The 21030-nt window shown below is 27.8% G+C and overlaps 1 protein-coding gene across 8 annotated transcripts in view; it reads right to left on the bottom strand.

Moving 5' to 3' along the window:
* Positions 1-17361, bottom strand: part of LOC132933991 (partitioning defective 3 homolog) — a 34484-nt gene extending 17123 nt beyond the window's left edge. Inside the window, exons 1-2 of one of the 8 annotated variants that reach the window (XM_061000272.1) lie at positions 17028-17361; positions 16583-16948 (exon numbers count right to left, since the gene is read on the bottom strand). In XM_061000272.1, coding sequence (XP_060856255.1) covers positions 16583-16702 — 120 coding nt within the window. In that variant the 5' untranslated portion in view covers positions 16703-16948; positions 17028-17361. Of the gene's footprint in view, positions 1-1862; positions 4130-4484; positions 4759-16582 lie in introns of those variants that run through there. The other 7 variants (XM_061000273.1, XM_061000268.1, XM_061000271.1 and 4 more) reach the window with 7 other exon arrangements.
* Between the last annotated feature and the right edge of the window lie 3669 nt (positions 17362-21030).

Raw genomic sequence — 21030 nt, 5'->3', positions numbered from 1 at the left:
TAAACATAGTTTTTATATTTCCTTACAATAATAATTGCTATAATTAATTAACTTGGTACACAAACCATAATCGGATAATGGTTAAAAGGTAAACTTAAGCACCTAATTTATTATTTTTAAAAATCAGATTAGTTGACAGTGATGGATCTAGATTCTATAGACGTTTAGTTCAGAACTCTTCAATAACATATTTTTACAAATAAATTTAAAACGGCATCGTGATATTCACCTAAAATAATGAGGTGCCGGTCGAGATACAGCCATTTATGATATATTGATATTTTATTAAACAAAAATTATTATTTATTTCACAGTCCTAAGTTGGGATATTAAACGTCTTGATAATACATAAATACATAATATACATTACATATTATGATATATTATTTAATATTTAATAAAAGCCAATGAAATTGTTTTATAGGAATATTCATAATAATGTATAGAAACACATTATTTAAATGCTGACTTAGTAAATTATGCGAGTTAATAAACTCCCGCATAATATTTATCAGTCATCATGCATAATGCAAAAACAATAATCATAATTATGTATTATATTATAGAGGTATGTTATAAAAAATATTTATACTTGAGATCTCTGCGAGTATTATATATCTGTATTGCATACTTATGCATAATTTCATACTTCAATGGGAAATTAATGTTATCGTGGTTTATAATTTATTTGAACCTAAAAATGCGTTTTATTCTTTACATTACCGTGGTTAAAAATCGTTGAATAAATAATGATAAGATTACTTATTTAACTGTTTAATTTGAAATACTTAAACGTTAATACATTTACGTTACCTATTGAAGTATAACAAGTTTAATTACTCCAGGCAAAAAATATTATTGTATTATAAAATGTATGTAAGCATTGTAATATTGCATATTAATTAGTATAATTAGGTAGGTACTAGGTAGTATAGTAGTCCTTCAATTTCCTTAATACAGTACCCACTAAGTAAACATTATTGATGAAATAACGACAATAAAATAAATTATATTATAATATTGATATAATTCACAGAAAAAATCATTTATTTCTATGTTAGGTATAAAAAATGTGTTTTATTTTAATTCTTACCTTGTAGGGTACCTTAACGAGTTTTAGATATGGGTAATAAGGAATAATATGTAGGTACCTATAGAGAAAACGATTTTTTAATTTGATGCGTTATTGAATTCATAAAGGTAATACAAAATACAATAGGTACATTTCTATGCATGGTTATTAAAATTCAAAACGTTTCAAAATGTTTAGGTAGGTATCTAATAGTTTTTTTTCACTCAAACAATTTGCATAATTAATTTAATTTGGTTTTAAATAAAAACAATAAAAATGTAAATCATAAGAAAAATGAATTTTAATTCTGCTTCATAAAATAGATTCCACGCTCTCGTAATTGTATGCCTTGAGAAGGTTTATAAAATAAATGCTAAGCGATTTAAAAAAATAAGTAGAATATTATAATTTTTATAAGAAGGCAGGTTTAAACGGCATCATTTTATAATGGTTGATCTCATCATCATTATTTATATATATTTTTAATAAATTGGTTTATTATTGCTTTAAAATGTTTAGTTAAACAATTAAATAATAAGAAATCATAGCCTGCTAGGGGTTAGTGACACGACGAGCGAAGTGTGACAATGGTCTCGACTCTCGGCTAATGTATCAATTTACCTTTTGATAATTGTTGCATAATATAGGTCATATAATATGAAAAACTATTTATTAATGGCTTCAATTAAAGAATAAAAAAAATTATATATAATATTATATAGGTACATAATACGTATAGTGCAGGTATATAAACATATTATTTGCAATAAATTCGTAATTGTAGGTATACCTCGCCGGGTTCGGTCGATGATACTTTATTGAGTTGTTGAGCTTTTTGAACTTGATAGGTTTTTCTGCGTCCAAATACTTTGGCCAACTTTCCAATGACAGATGCACTTCGTTTACCACAGTTGCAATTTTGATGAGATGAACAGTTTTCCAACATGATAATGACATTATCGACGATATAAACAACGAATGTTAAAACCGAACTTCTACAACAGCAGAATCGCACACAAAAATCGGACCATATACGCGTAAGTATGCATAGCAATTTAAAACATGCACTCTAAATACATAAAGTACAAATGAAATTATTTTTTTTTTTGCTGCTTGAAACAGTTTTTTTTTAACAGACAGGCAAGGACGTATGAGCTTGAAACAAACAATTACAGTTTATACAGTTTATACCTATAATTTTTCATTTGAAAATATTTAAGTACTATTTAAAAATTATCTGTTTAATATAAATCTACATACCTAAGTTATATTATATTCAAAACTTCATATAGTAAGATACATTTTAATGATTAAACTAATAATAAATAATATAACTAACTTTAATACAATAAATACGACCAGATAAAAGAGTTTAATTTAAAATTATTCGAATATATATAATATAGCTATAACGCAAATTGCGTTTTAAGAACAATCGGAATGATTTAGGGCGAGAATTTTTTACTAAAATGTCTGTAATTAATCATTTTGTATAAATTATGTAGGTACCTACAACATACAAATTATTAAATTATCGTTTTGTACCAATAATGACCTATTCCAATTAAAAATGTACCTAATATTATTTATTTATTTTAAACTATGAGTTACCTATATATAATTTGTTCCCGTAAATTTCGATTTTTAAAATTTTTATTCTAAACACTATAAGTCATTAAATAATATTAACAAAGTTTGATAATAATTTTTTTTTACAGCTATCTGTTATCAAAGTAGGTACCTACCTCACATGAATACATATTTTTTTTTTTATTATTTCGCATTATCATGTAGTTAGCCCTGATTGAACGTATATTTACTTAGAAAAGTTAATTTACACAAATAACTTTAGGTATGCGATTTTGTTAGGAAAGGGATAGTTAAATAGTTTATTTCGTGTAGATTTAAATAATTACCTTAGTTTATACGTTTTAAATGATAATTTACTATAGAACTTCTAAAATTGTCAATTATTACAAGTGTACTAAAAAAATATTAACTTTATTATAAATATTATGTCTTAACTGTTTGTATCTCATATTATTAATTTAATTTAAAAAAAGTAATCAAAAATATTGATAAACCTATATTGCATATTTGCAAATAACAATAATTTTGGTTATCTGTTTTTTTTTATAGACGTGAGGTTTTAAAACTTTTTTTTTAAATTTCGATAACATTTTATGAGATTACAAAACTGCGGTGTGAAATGTATGAAATCAAATCAAGTGCACACTTTTAATAAGACATCCCACACCCACGTCACTCATAAAAATCCGTTAAAAACCACACACTTTAACTAATTATTTTTCTAAGACTACCTAGTAAATATATCATTATTTTTACATTTTTCGTTTTTAATAGGTAAGATTGAATGTGTATATTTATATTCATCAAAATGCGATATTAGTTAAGTTAGGTATGTATACCAAACAACTAAGATGATAAAATTAATTTTAAAAACAAATAATATATGTAGTATAATATTGGTTAAAAAATTAAACATTTTATGTGAACACCAACTATGGGTAGGAACAGACTACAGGTATAGGAACCTATAAATACCGCTATTAATAATTAGTATAACTTTTTCACAGTTAAGATTTATTTATTTTACACCAATATAAAGAATATGGGTAAATGTGTTTAGTTTTTTTTTTTATAGAAATGTAATTAAAACCGTAATAAAGGTACTATATTTTTTTCGGCGCGTCTTAGTTTCTTCGATTGTTTTCATCATAGTAGCCGACGTAATGATATTGGTGCATTGTATTTGTCTACTTTTTTACTATTGTTTTTAGAGAAAATTAATATCTGTTAGTAAAGAACTGAATAATAGAGTCAACCCGAGCCAAACGTAACAAAACAACAATACCGTATAATATAATGTATAGGTACGTATACAATTTCTTATAACATTGAGATAACTAATCAGAATCTATAACAATATTAATAATAATCAGAAAATATACACGAAAAATGTGTGGTGAGAAACAGAAGTTGGGAGGGGGGGTTAACAACTTGTGTAGATATTGTATAAATTTACATTTTATAGCATTGATAATATATTTTTGTATTATAATAATAAATTAAAAGATATTTAACTTGCTTATTGAAAAACTATATAGATTTTGAAAATATATTTGTAAAGGTTATACTACCTGTTTCTAATGAGGAAAAATACTTGAATTAGGTATGCCATATCGTAAATGGTGATAAACCTATGACTACGGGTTAATAATTTTATTGAGTTTTAACTCATACAGTCATCGTCATGCGTATCTGTGTACAGCTCAATAAATAGGTATGTTTTAAATTGCAACTGCAGCGTTATAACATTAGGTATGTTAACAAGTTTTTTTTATTGATTATAAAATTACTAAAATAAAAGTACTTGTACGTATATAATTACCAGCTATAGCCAAAATGTATTGATATACGAACATCAATTTCTAAAATACTAAATTTAATTTGATTTCTCAATTTTATTAAAATCAAAATTCGTTATATTTGACCCAGATTTATTCACAAAATCGAGATACTGTAAATCGCATAGTTGCATTAGAGATCATTTTGAAATAATATGAAATACTTTTAAGTGATAGATAAAACACTGATAAAATAATACAAACAAAATAGAACAACTATGCATTTTAACGACAAATAACCACGTCTGCAACGTGTCACGCACTGAACAACACTAATAACGAGTGCCGAGTGGTACCTACAACAGGCACAGACATCGTGCGTATTACCTACAGCTGTTCGATGATAATATGAATGTTGTGTTCGTTTTACTATTACTAAAGGTAAAAGTTTTTAATTTACATACATAAGTAAAATATCCATTGACAGCGAATGTATAGGTATAACGAGAATAATAAGTATAATAATAAATTCTTGAACATTTTTCTACATTTTTCTACACAAATAAAATATATTTAAATATTAATTATGAAATAATATAAAATAGTAAAATAGTATAAATAATGGAAACAATTTTATCAATAAATTAGTTTAAAGAGGACGTCGTACTCGCATATTATGTAAATGTTGTATCTATATAACTCGTAACATAACATATCTACGTATCGGATTCTTACTACAGTTTATTTATAGTGTTAATATTAGAGAAAATTTACATATTATACAATTTATGAAGGATAATATACTCGAGCAAAATTGTTTGACCATTTGTTTTTACGAGTTCGAAATAATTTTAAAATTTTAAATCCATATGGGTAACTCATTATAAAATAAATATATTATGAAAAAAAAAACTCTTCACTCGAGCACAGTAAAGTTGTCTCTACAGATGTTATGATATGTAAATTTGGTCAAATATTAACACTATATACAAACTGTACCTAGTATGAATCCGGTACGTAGAAATGTAGAATTGCTATGTTATGCATGTGCAAGACAGAGACAACACTTCGGGACGAATTATACATGAATATACAATCAATATACAGAATCATTTATTGCAAAATATATTTTAACTACCTACTTGGGAACCTATAATATTATATTGTACTCTACATAGTTAAAACACATACATATATAGGAATGTATAAGGTGTTTATATAAATTATGCATTAAACGAACTTTGCTCGAATTCAACTAAAACCCGAACTAAAATAATATATGCTAATTGTAAAACTAAACATATAAATATTTTATATATTATTATAGTTTATAGGTACCTATAACGTAATAATCAGATATCATCAACCTCCATATATAACGATAGACATATCTTATATTTTATTAAGCTAAAAAGAAATACCTCGAGAAATACTGTCAACTCTTGAACTAAGAATTCGAAATTAACGGTATATTGAGAAGAAAATCCACTTCAAAGTGTCAAAACATGTAATTCATTACTCATTAGGTATAGCCCAAAATTCTAGATAGTTTAAACTTGTTTCTTTTCCCTTTCAACTTCAATAGTTACCAAGAGTCGATTGTATTTGAAAAATTAAATCATCAAAATAATTAAATAGAACAAAAAAAGTATGATTTATGATTTTCATATTTAATAACAAAAGTAAGTAGTAGTAAGTAGTCAATAATCAATTGTATATAATATATTATATGTAACTCAACATATAAAAATATATAGGTACATCGTATATAATAATTAATAAGAATTAGGTATGTACCTATGTAGTTTTAACTATTAATCCGTGCTGACCGTTTTGAAATAATTTTGACTCTATAAAGAAATTATAATAATTATATAATATATTATAATTACAAAAACAATTTTGAACATTTTTCTAATTTATTAAAACATAAGTAGATAACAATTCTTTAGAAATTACTAAGCTTGTAAAATGTGTGAAAACATACACGATAATATACAATTTTATAAAGATAAATTACGAGTTGGTTAATTAATAGACATTTACGGATATTTAATATTTTTTTTAAATCAAATAATATCCTTATTATAATAGTTTTGGATTTTCAGTAAAATTCCAATTAATATTATTAAGTTTGTAAATTATTTTATTTGTTAATTATTAAGTAAGTAACATGGTTGAAATATACAGGTTATTGCATATTGACTCGGATTGTTATCATCAGAAACAAAATGGTTGCGTAAAGGGATATCACAAATATAAATTTTTCTTATCATCAAAAACACGCTGACAAAAGCTAACAAATTCAAAATTCCCGCGCATGTATACTTGATTATTATTGGCTTTCTTTACGCTGCCATTTTTGTTTTTATCATCAAATATTTGATCTAGAAGGAGTATAAATGCAATAACGTTGTATATTTCAACCATGGTAAGTACCTAATAAGAATTTAACGTTAAGAACTTAAGATGAATGCTCGAGCGGTAATGAGAGGATGCCTGAATGGCAAAAGGGTACCTCGCAAAATTATGGCCCACTACTCCACCCATAAAAACATTAAATACTTATAAATTATAATCTTATAACTAATTAGCTAGTTACCTATTCAAAGTTCAATGTTTTACTTAAAAATATTCTGTTGTACAAAAAAGTAATAATGGTAACGATAAAAAATATTTGCAAAAATGTTGTTTTATGGTGATGACTTCAAATTACATAAAAAAAAATATTGAATGAACAAATACTTTTTTAGAAAATGAGATGTAGGTATCTTTTATCCCTTTATTATACGAATCGCATTTTACAGCGGAATGATTTTACCGTGTTTTTAAATTGTTATATTTCATATACATACTTATATGACATCGTCATTAAGTTTAACCATATAAGTAAATTTACTTAAATAATAAAAATTAAAATACTTAAAACATTTAAACGTGTGCTAAGACAAATTCAACGAAAACATTTGTAGAGTCCTCACAGACGTTTTATTTTTTACGTTTATAAATTATGTATAACACTTCAAAATCTCAAGGATTTATTATTTTTTAAAGTTTCACTTCAAAAGTAATTATATCATAAACAACTATAATTATTCTATAATATTATGTTAAGTACAACGTACGTAAAGATTTTTTGTAATTTTAAAATAAATTGTATTATTTTTAATTTATCATTTGTACAATTGTGGGTTTTTGTCAACTACATACGTAATATATTTCAACCATGGGTATTGCAGATAATATTTAGCCTTGTATATTATGCTCCTTTTAAAATAGGATATATGCAATATAACATGACTTTCTGTATTCATAATAGCCTTCATTACTATATTACTTTAATAATGTTTTGTTTTCGGGAGGATGTCTGCTTCAAAAATATTATGCGACTATACAATTAATTAGAGGTTGAACATATATTGCATTTATAAACTAAACTATTTTTTATTTTTTTTTATTGATCTTTAAGCCCGGCGACTATGGCCATTAGCTGATTGTGGGGTTTTTATGATTGTAGGTAGTAGGGTTTATAACGGTAGGGGTTTTAAACGAGTGTGTTGTGTTTGGCAGAATTTCTACTGGGGCACCCGTAGATTTCAAATTTTAAATTGATAGTATATAAGTATAATTTTTAGTACATAAGTACAGGGTGTAACATATAAAGATCTGACAAATGTAATAACTTTTATTATAATTTATAAGCACTACTTGCGCTATATTTATAACATACATTTTAAAATGTAATTCAATTTTTTTTTGGAAATTTCAAAATAGCCTACAATTTGTAAATCTAATTAAAAGAACAATTTTGATGGTAAAAACATTTATCTAAGTCAAGTAATTTATTTTTTAGAATTTTTAAATATCAATACTTTTTTGGAGTAAATTATTATTTAAAATAAACTAAATAATTAATTAGTTTAAACTTTTTTAAAAATACAATTTTTTGGAACATCTTGACATGAGTATATTTCTTAAATTATTTATTATTCATATAATTTTCACAATTTTTGTCAAACGGTTAACTATTATCAATTTTTTTTTTTATCAGATCTTTCTGCGATACCCTGTGTTGTGTGTATATAGCAGTATCTATATCCGTGGTATATACACAGAGCAATCCTTGATTTACTAGAAAACAAATTTCTAGTAGTATTAAGTTAAGATATATTTGGAAATAAATTTAAAAGAGAAAAAGAAAATCGTTACATTTTATTTAAAATTAATAAACACAATTTTATCAAGTTGATCTAAAAGTTCATACAAAAAAAATGTGTCAATGTTATATTTTCGATATTTCAAAATTAGTGCAAGAACAACTTATGAGGAACCTAGTGAAATAGTGTATTACATTTTCAAACCTTTACCTAAGGTTTTTTATAATTAATTAATCTTGAAATTGCCGCGATTTAAAAAAAAATATTTAAGATGGTAACTTCGAACATTTAAAAATAATTGTGTAATTTGTATGTATTTTCAATACATTTGATTTCAATACAATTAGCAATAATTTATCGGGAACACTGTATTTTCAAGAATAGAAAACTATTATTTATCGACAACAATTTGAAAAAAACTAATAAAAATCTTTCTTATATAAATACCTTAAAAACAGTCAAAATATTTTTAAAATGTCATCATTGATGGAACATTGGCATATAGATATTTTGTGAAAATTTAAAGTATCTAAGGTTATTAGTTTTTGAGTTACATCATAAAAACGATATCGATTTGGTAAAAACTGGTTTTACGTAAAGATCCCCGTTTTCACTTATTTTTTTTTTTTTGGTTTTTTTCCAACGCTTATGTAAACTACTGGGAAATTTTTACTTTTACTTGTATTCAGAAATGTTATCGAATAAATTTGTTAATTATAATTGATAGTTTGATACAATATATAATTGGTGAAAGATTGATACTTTTAACAAAAATAACAAAATAATTAATATTCGTGTAGCGAGTTGACATGTGCGTGCACGTGCGGTAGCGCTCCGCTGTTTCTTTTACACACAGTCACGCGCACTAATGATCACACATTTACACGACCCTCACGTACGCACTTTGAAAATTACATTTATTCGACTTCTAAAAAACGGATGGTATTGAGAATTCCCCCAGAATCCCTATAACATTTTATTCCAACTGTGTGTTGATAAAATCATAATATTTAGCTGGTATTTAATAATAATAACAATATTAACTCTCGATTATTGATTTAAATGTACAGTATAGGTATGCGTGTAAAACTAGTAAGGTTTCAAAATTCAATTCTACATCGCAATACAAAATATATATAATGGAATAATATAATAGAAATAACAGATATTTTTACTATAAGTTAAAGTTAAATAATTATTCTTTTAAAGTTTAAATAAGTATTAAATTATTATATAAACACTAGTGTTAAGATAATATTATAAAATCTTATGTAAAAATCAATATAAAAATATATTTATATCATGAGAAACATACAAAATATATAAGGTGACTAGCAAAGTAGAATAGAATAGTATAAACTATTAAGTCGTCGTACTGGTACTACCACTAGGAATAGTGTTTACAATAATTGTATACCGGATACCAAAAATAGTAGAAGCATCAAAACTAAATAAGTAAATAGTGTTCAGATATCGAAGGAAACAAAATAGTCACAACTATAATAATGTAATGCCTTTATAATACCTTAATAACCTTTTATCAACCAACCATTTAACGGCATAAAGATAAAAAACATAACAAAATGTATGAAAAAACAAAACACGAAATTAAGTCAAACTAAAAGGGAATAAGACATTTTATTAAATCGACTAGGTACGCGTAGACCAGTCTGTTCACTCACAAATTCTTAATGACAAGAGAAGAAGCCCGTATATACCTATAATAATCGTAGCCTTTTTTCGTCCGCTTTTTATTTTATACACAGACCCTCACAATAATGATCACTAAAGCCCCGTCCAAACCAAAGAAAAATTGGTCGTTTACAATGTTTCTGATTTCCCGTCATAAGCAGTAACATAAATATTTGTCGACGACATGTTTCTTGGTCTGGACCGAGAACAAAACATTTTAACTGAATCTTTAATCATTATCGATTCAAACTCGACATAGGACATATCCTAGATGTCACACTAGGGCCAGACCTAGGAAACAACATCAATGCATTAATTTGTATGAAATAAAATATAAATCATTCTGTTTAACTAAAATAAAAAAATAAAAATGGTAGGTAATTATTAAAAATCTTTTTAAATTAAAAATGTGACTAATGGCCATATTGTAGCAGAAGTTGGCAATTAAGATCAATAAAAAAAATAAATAATTAATATTTATGCATGATAAAATAGGTAAGTAAATGTAATTTAAAATTCCAATATTACTAAATAATGATTTCAATGGTAACCAATATACGTAATATTAATCATATATTCCTCGATATATTCATATCACGTACCATCAATTAATTTAATATCAACCGACCCAATTATTTTATATAGGTACCTACATAATATAGTAGGTATCCAAATAGTAGATTGTAGATACACAAGTTACAAGTACCTATAGTATAACCATATAAAAAAAATTTGATTTCAAGTTTCAATCATGTCTTATTTATGTTTTAACTTGAGATATAAAGATTATCTACAAAATTTTTTATGTAATCAAAACTTACTGTTGTCTATTTATATAGTAAAACCCTAAGTTATTTAGTTCTATAATATAGGTATATATTTATAAATATTTATCTATTATATAATTACATTTTTATCCTTTGTTGGTTGTACATCCATAAAATGAGAGAATTATCGACGACTGGATGAATCATTGTTAAATGTATTAATTAATTTGGACTTAAAAACATCACTTATCATAAAACATAAAACAATAATAATTACAATCTATTATTGTAGTCATGTCATAAAATGTCTTAAAAATTTAACTTTACCGTTAAACTTTGTTTAGATTATATCATTATAATTATAGGTATCTATAATCTATCAATTTTTTACGACAATTGGCGACATCAATTCCCTGTCGGCGTCGGTTTAAAAAAAAAAAGGTTAGTAGATACATGACGTAATAGTACTACCAGTTATGATTTAAAATTAATCTAGTTAATAATAGAATAAAATACGTATTACGATACGTTGCTCGTAGAACAATAGACAACAAAATGAAATGTTAGTATCAGTAAAAATATGACAGTTCTATCGTGTGCTAACTGCTAATATTGTTACACGTGGAGATGTAGGGTATATAATATTATTATATATACATATTAAGCTTATTAGACGTTTACTGAATTAGCGAATTCTAAGAGACCTTGTACTAGACGATGCATGCATATTGCATATATATGTAGGCGTGAGCACATACAGTATATGTATATATTCAATAATATATTATATTATTATATGTACTGTACGTGCATGGCCAGTTTTGCAGAACAAGAACGATCATCAACACAACCAATAACGACCTTGTTGACTTTCATAATGTAAAATGTATGAGTCCGAGAATATTGTTGTAAGAAATACAAGAATATTTTTTGGACAATCAGTAGTTTATTTTGGGCAAATACTTAGTGCTTGTAAAATAATATATATAATATTAAATATTTGAATGTTGATCTAATTCTAATATATTTCAATAAACGTCTATATAAATTAAGTTAAGAAATTAGTTGAAGAAATGCTATACAGAAAATAATTAATCTTCAGGGGACGGGCATGTATAGACTAAAAAGTGAAGACTTACTATGGACAGTGATAGTTTGAAGGTTGATAGCCCTTCGACTGTAAACAAAACATCGATAATAATATTATGCTATGTACATTAAATATAGATTTTTTTGGGATTTTCAAGAATATTTCGAAAACAATCTATTGAAGTAAGTAATATTTTAATCACATCATCTTCTATTAACTTCCAAATTGATAATTCTAAAGAACTAATTAGATGTGTTAAAAATTTAAAACCTTTTTGAAAATTTAAAAACTCGAGGAAAGTTCACATAACACTTTTGAAAACTCTAAATACTTTGGTACCTTTGTAAGAAGGTACTTATACAATTTTGGTGTCAGCAATTTAAAATTGTCTTTTTAATAAGAATTTTTTAACAAATATCTTAGTATTACCTACCAACTTATTTACTTATTATTTTTTTATAAGTGTTAACAATTTGAAAAATTATAATCGTTTTATTACTACTATGTACAGTGAAGAAATAATAAATAAAAATTATAGTACCGCCATGCAATTTTAGCAAATATGTAAAATATATTTTACATTATATTTATCTAGACATTTATTAGAATTACTGTTATTTTTTTGTATACACTAAACATACATTTTTGTTTTATTTACGCCTCTGAACACATGTTAGGTGCTTTATCTGTATTTTATACATCTTATCATTAATAATATATTTTTTTAATTTTTATTATAGCTCCAATATTATTAAGTGTTTGACTATTTGAGTCAAGAATTCATGATATTCTGTTAACGATATTTTTTGAACTTCGATTTAAATAACCTTAAATTGTATGATTTGTTATTGCTTTCAAAGTACTTCCAGTACCTTAAAAATTATAATACAAAATATACACAATACTAACCAGTATTGAGTTAAGTAAAATAAAGATAATATTCTCTCCAAAAACGTTTACTTTCATATCTGATTAAAATATTTTTTAATGTAGTTAATAATATGTGTAATTGTATGTACCCTCACATGTATGTACAGTTTTATGTATAAACAATAAATATATAGTAAATCGGGCTATAAATATTCTTGGATTTATAGATAAGCTCTAGTTATTCTTTGTAGGCCTTGTATATTATCTGTAAAGACGTATGTATAGACTAGAATATATAGGTACCCCCTACTAAAATTTATTATCAATATTGTACAACAAAAAAGTCCTAACTGTTGCTTATATAAACACGTTTTAACAAAATACCAATAAAAAATATTTGGAAAGAATATCCATATATTTAGTCATACTTAACCACTAATACTTAAAACAAACAATGAATAATAGTTATTTCTAACAATATTATAATAGTTTAAATGCTGGTTAAAATACTTAATAATAAAATAATATAGAGTTATGTGGGCAACGGGGACCATAAATTATAATCAATACCTATAATATAAGAGTAAAAATGTTTTAGTAAGTAGGTATAACAAAGCAGATAAAAATATTTTGGGAATATGTTATACAAATGTAAATAAAATGTAGATAGCTAGGTAGGTAATTCAGGGGCACCATTTCAGTTTTCAAATAGGGCTGCTAAATGTTTTACCAGGCCATATTTTTCAACCACCAGGCCAGAGTTATAACAATGAAAATCGAAATGTAACAATGTTGGAGTTATTTCTTACCTTACTATTAGGGATGAAAAATAATTAATATTTTAAGTGATAACACTGATTAAAGTATAATATCATTATTCATAAATATACGTTTTCTTTCTATATCATTAATATCTATGTATATCCTTTTATTTATAAAATATTTTTATCTTATATTAATTAATTCAATTAATTCAATTTAACTGATACATCGGGCATCGACGCTAGCATGAAATTAAGGCAGGCCAATATGATACGGCGAAAAATAGGGCCACCAATGTATACCCTGCGATACCCCAAATGCGTCCCTGAGGTAATTGGAAATATTAAGACAAGGTATTTATTATATTTTAAACAAAACTATCTGTACGTTTTTAAAAATCATCAATTGTCTTTATTGTAATTATAAAAATCTATGAGAAAAACTTAGTATTTATTAAGAGTTGATAGGTCGTTTAATTTGTTTTAGCTATTACCTACAACATATCATTCCAGGTATTGTTCAAAACCATACCACATATTACCTATTACATTCTTAAACTAACAATTTGAGCTGTTATAATAACATAATAAATTATATAAAATCATGGATACCAAGATGGTTGTACTTTGAAGCTAATAATGTTCAACATAGCTTAACTTGTTTTTTTTTAATATTTAGGTTTACATCTGGGTGTTTACATGATATCATAGTTTTTTTCAAAATTACCCACATTTATTTTATAGTTAATGTCTTGATTATAGACAGAAAAATAAATGTATACATTTATTATGAGTAATAATTAAGTAAATAACATGGTACACGTACAATTAATAATGAGTAGATAGGTAATAAAAAACATAATATTTTAGATGAGTAATATTTCAATTACAGCTATATCAGTACGACAGTACCCATGTCAAAATCCTTGATACAATTGCACTTGATGTTTTCCTACAACATAATCTTATATGACCATCTTACTCAGCTTGTAGACTACCATTTATGGTTCATAAAAACAGATGTTTTCAGAGATGTTTTGGTACTCACTATTTTTATACATTCCTAGAATAGCAATCATAAATTAAAACTAGTGGATTATTCTTTGACAATTTTGTAAGAGTTTATCTGGCTTCCTATCATTATTTAGTTTTAGATGAAAAAGTAATACCTAAGGACTTGGGTAGATACTTTACAAGTAACTACCTATATGAAAAATTACATATCACATTTTTGTATTCAGTATTAATCATACACATCATTAGGTTTTATATTAAAATATAAAATATGTAGAATCCGAGTACAAAATCGATAAATAATAATACAAAATATAAAACAGTCAGTATTATTTAGGAATCTATAATTATCTGATAACAATACTTGGTAATCAATAACATTAATTTGTTTTATTGAATTTTAAATGTAAGTGAATATTATCCACCTACACATATAGTCTGGTAGGCTGATTTCTGGTAGAAATATAAATTATTACACAATACCTGCTGGCTGCTGAAGGCTACAACTTATTATTTAAATGCAATGATTTAAAATGTCTGTTGGCTGGACAAGTAAGTATGCAGTTAATAAGTTAATATCAAGTTACATAAACAATGACTAAGTAAAAAATGTATGAATCTATACTGAGCTAATGGTCTCTTAAACTTATCATTATAGTGGTTCATAATTGGTTCTAGAATTGGTCTATTAGATGCTAGTGAATCATTAAATTAATCAATTTTATATTAAGTAACCTTATAACCGTCTTAAACTGAATAAACTCCTCGACTCATCAGAGGTACACTATTAAATAAATAACATAGGAACTTAGCATAGTAGATAATGTTGGGCCTTTGTGGATTGTTGTTGATACATTGATGCCAAGTGCTAACCATAATGATCAATAGCTATAACAAAAACCTTTGGTTACCTAATACCTAGCTTGAACAAAATAAGAAAGAAAGAAAAGTGTAGTGGTGACTAATGGTGACTTGAAGTGAGAGGGAATGGTAAACCATCTATAGTTATTACTTATCAGGGATGCAAGTACAAATCGTATGATAGTATTTTTATAAACGAGGGTATAAATGTTGAAATATAAATTGTTTCAAGTCATGAATAGTGACATATATTTATTAATATGGAGCCATATTGACTTAAAATGTAACTATACCTAGGTACTAAAATAAATAAAAATGTTCAAGCAATTTTATTCTTAAATTTATGAAAATATACTTGATTACTAGGGTATGTAGATATGTATACTCTATATGTCTATATTGCAGATAACATACTTGCTCAACAGACATAAAATTACATTTCACATCATTCTATAAGCCTTGTATCTTATTTAAGATAAATGTTAACTGCTCATAATGTCTACCTATTATTATACCTACAGGTTGTGCTATCACTTGTCAGTATAAACACGCATCATGACAATTCAATATATAATTAATGTTTAAAAATGCACCGTGCCTATTAGATGGATAATTTGGCCCAAGTAAAGTAATCAGCGCGTTCTCTCGCTGGACAGAGTATAGATCCATATATAAAATGGAAGGTATATCAGTTACCCAAACTTTGTTTTCCCACACAACATTATAAGCGTTAAAATGGTCAAAGATCCATAGATTTGGCAGTTATAAAGCATGTTCGATTGACATATAAGAACAGTAATATCCACAATGGTCCTTAAACGGTTTAAACAAAATATGTACCTATCCATACGTAAACGTAGAAGTGATTGTTTGTGACTACCTACCTATTCTATTGAGATAACATTGATGTAAGAACTGCATGGGACTCACCTTTCCAGTGGCTTTCTTGTACCGAGTGATGGCCTGTTGAATTAGATCTCTGACCAATATTTCTCCACGTCCACAGGGGACGATGACCCTAGTTGAACCAAAGCAGACAGTGACTTTCATTGTGTCGCAGTCGCATTACCAGCGTCTTGAGCACGGCAGCAGTCCGTTGTGACGATAATATTATTCTAACCGAACCGACCGACGACATTGCCAATTCTCGGTCCGTCGACAAGCTACCACCGGGGGGCTCGACATCGGCGTCTGGTACCTGAGAGCAGTAGTCGTAGAAGTAGAAGCAGTGGGTCACAGCAGTCGTTATGTCGTTTTCACGTTACCGAAGGCGACTCGAATATCGGGCTCGACGTACTAGAAATACAACGAATACCACCCCGAGTGGGTGCCCAAAATTAATTAATTAATTATAATATTATGGTGATGTGCGTACAGTCGATTGTACCTCCACCACCGCACGATAACGATAACGGCGATAATGAAATATGATAATGAATCGACGACGTTCGGACTCGGCCGGCGCAGACAGCGATATAATATCGTTGACCGGCTAAGCGGGGACAAACGATATTATAATAACGCGTCCGGACGGTTCGGCGTATCGTTTACCGTCGGAAACGAGCGGAAAACGGCGTGGACGGATAGGATTAAAAACGGTCGAAACAAGCGAACGGCCGAACGGGGCAAACGGACGTGTGACGGCGGCGGCGGCTACAACGGCTATCATCAGTGTACGGACGGCCGTAGTAAACAAAGACCCATCCGGTGTGCAGTCTACGCGTGTGTGCCTGTGCGTGTGTGTGCGGACGGCGGCGGCTTCGGCATCGGCCGGTGACGGGTCGGCGCCGGAGGAAGGGGGAAAACGGCCGCAGATAAAATTACGAGGGAACCGCCGCCGCCGCCGCAGCCACCACCGCCACTCGCTCGCCACTAAAACCGTTCGCACTGTTTTCCGTTGAATCGGAAGCGAGGCGGCGGTTTCTGGTGATGCGGATCGGCCGCCGCCGAAACCGGTTTATTGATGTGTGCACTGTGCAGCAGACGCGAGACGTCGACCGTCGCGTCAGACGGCTCATTTCAATAATAAATAATAATGATGATGTAGCTGATGATAAATATTGCGTCCTCGCAGCGAAAATTCGTCAACCGGTCGCCGCCGAAAATCTATATAATAATATTATAATCATTATACCGGGTGATCCATTTAACGCGTAAGTCGCACCCGTTGTTTCAATATCGCTGTTACTGCGGTTTTGAAAATATTTTTTTTACATAGTTTTAAGTTGTGAAAGAACAACATTTTTCAAAAAAAATAATATTTTTATCGTCATCAAAATAAATTATTACATCTTTTACTGTTTTTATGACAACGTGCATTTTTAATTTTTAATTTTAAAGCAGATTATTTTTGTAGACTGTAATAGGTACTTCGATATAATATTTAAATCAAATTTTGGACGAGATGTTTTGAGTTTATGTGTTAAAAGTAGGACAGGGACGCCCGGAGACAAATGCACCACCTGAAAAAATTATTTTTAATAATTTGAAGTTTTCAAATAAATAATAAAAAATCTATCTTTGTTAATTAATTTTCGAGATCATGTCCAAAATAATGAAATGTTGAGAAACTGTTGCACTATAGTACTTATTTTATCGATTTTTAAGAAATATTAAATATTAATAGCCAATAGGTATATGGTAGTATATAGTACATCGTACAGGCTTTAAATTTAACTTAGGAAATTTAAAACATTATAGGTACCTACCCATAATTATTGTTATAATATTTGCTTTAATAGTTATTAGGTACCTACGTCCTACATGGCGATCTCGATAGGTATGTATTATGTATCTATGGTATCTATTAATGTTTATTGATTGTACATAACCAAGTTTGATATTTTGTTTTTGTATAATTGTTTTTTTAGTTAAGATAAAAAGTGTTAAAAACGCCGAAAGTTAAACCATGGATACCAATATTGCGTTTCAGTGTTTACAATATGTTTATAATACGATTTTGTTCAACAGTATAAATCAATATAAATGATTGTCTACTATTGTCTCCAAATAAAAAAAATGTACAATAGATTGATACAATTGATTGTGTCGATTTCTATCTTAATTCTTAACATGATTTTTATACAGATAATAAATCATAATATGTATATGTTTTAAATTTGTTTATCACAATTATTTGATCATCAATATCAATATATTATCATGTATAGTGAACAATGAACATAAATTGACTCCAATATTAACAGGATCTTTTATTCCAAACTGTATTAGGCTATTAGGTACATATTTTTTTACTCATTTAAAACATTGTCCGCTTTTTGACGAATACCTACTACGATCATGGTTAAAACTGATGCTTTCCAAGTTACAAAAATATAAATTATTTATTATTACTTCTAAATGTATGTAGCACAAAACGGTATTCGAGAAATAATATTATTTTACTCGTTAATTCACGACACAACATAATATACATTATATACACCAATTTACTGACAATACTTACGCGCCAAACCACCGACTGGTCGAATACTACCAGCTATACCAGCCGTTACACCGAACACTGCAGCTGGTATAATCGTTTTCGATCAATTACGTAGTTATACAATAATCTATTACAGATTTAAGTAAATGATTATTATATACCTATAATGGCTATTACTGGTTTAGTGGTCCACATAATTTTTATGTACTTTATCTAATGAGTTTGGGTTAATTAGTTGCTTGTATAAATTACAATGTGTTTAAGTCAGGGCTTGAAACCGTTTTCAAAACCGATTTCAGAAACCAGTACAAACCGTTTTAAAACCGAAATCGTAATCAAAAACGAAACCGAAAAAAAATTGGATACCGGTATTAAAGTCAAAACCGAAACCGGAAAAAATTGGATACTGGTATTATAATTTAAAACCGAAACCGAAAAAAAATTGGGTACCGGTATTAAATTCAAAATCAAAACCGTAAAAAATCGGAAACCGGTATTAAATTCAAAACCGAAATCTGAAAAAATTGGAAATCGTTATTTTGTTTTTTTTATTTAACGTGTAAATACGTAAATTCATGTCCGTCAAGTTGGCACCGGCACTTTCTCCAAACAACTCAAAATTAGTATCAACATTTTGCTACGAATTTGCTACATTTTGCTACACTATTTTTAGAATTTGCTACAATTTGGTTTTTCCGGAAATCCGGAAACAAACATGCCGGTGCTATCTTGACGTAGCACCGGCACTTTCTACAAACAACTCAAAATTGGTATCAAAATTTTGATACGAATTTGCTACATTTTGCTACGTTGTTCTCGGAATTTGCTACCCCCTGGTTTTTCCGGAATCCCGGAAAATATAAAATTTCCCAGCACCGGCACTTTCTCCAAGCAACTCAAAATTGGTATCAACATTTTGATACGAATTTGCTACATTTTGCTACGTTGTTCTCGGAATTTGCTACCCCCTGGTTTTTCCGGAATCCCGGAAAATATAAAATTTCCCAGAACCGGCACTTTCTACAAATAACTCAAAATTGGTATCAACACTTTGCTACGAATTTGCTACATTTTGCTACACTATTTTTAGAATTTGCTACAATTTGGGTTTTCCGGAAATCCAGAAAATATAAAATTTCCCAGCACCGGCACTTTCTACAAATAACTCAAAATTGGTATCAACATTTTGATACGAATTTGCTACATTTTGCTACGTTGTTCTCGGAATTTGCTACCCCCTGGTTTTTCCGGAATCCCGGGAAATATAAAATTTCCCAGAACCGGCACTTTCTACAAATAACTCAAAATTGGTATCAACATTTTGATACGAATTTGCTACATTTTGCTACGTTGTTCTCGGAATTTGCTACCCCCTGGTTTTTCCGGAATCCCGGGAAATATAAAATTTCCCAGAACCGGCACTTTCTACAAATAACTCAAAAGTGGTATCAACATTTTGATACGAATTTGCTACATTTTGCTACACTATTTTTAATATTTGCTACAATTTGGTTTTTCCGGAAATCCAGAAAATAGAAAATATCCCAGCACCGGCACTTTCTACAAATAACTCAAAATTATATTTTTTGTTTGTTACTGTTATATGCCAATAAGGCTGTCTATTTAATTAATATTCACTTTTTAATTGTTAGTTATATGCCAACCAAGCTGTTTATTTGTTTTATTATTAATATTATTATTCCTTTTTGATTGTTATTATTTATTTACTAAACAATACGGTCACTTTTATATTACTATATTCTTTATTGAGTCAAATAAATGGTAAAACTAAAATAAATTTCTATAGTTCATTTATTTATAATATATACTATACTTAGACAACGATTGTCCAGTACTATAAAATGAATATGTTGAAAATAGGTTTAAACATATTATATTGGCTGGAATATGTTAAATTTGGAAATTTAAAATA

Source organism: Metopolophium dirhodum, chromosome 1, assembly GCF_019925205.1.
Source record: "Metopolophium dirhodum isolate CAU chromosome 1, ASM1992520v1, whole genome shotgun sequence".
Classification (NCBI taxonomy): domain Eukaryota; kingdom Metazoa; phylum Arthropoda; class Insecta; order Hemiptera; family Aphididae; genus Metopolophium; species Metopolophium dirhodum.
The sequence above is the reverse complement of the archived record's forward strand: the minus strand, read 5'-3'. Positions and strand labels throughout refer to the sequence as shown.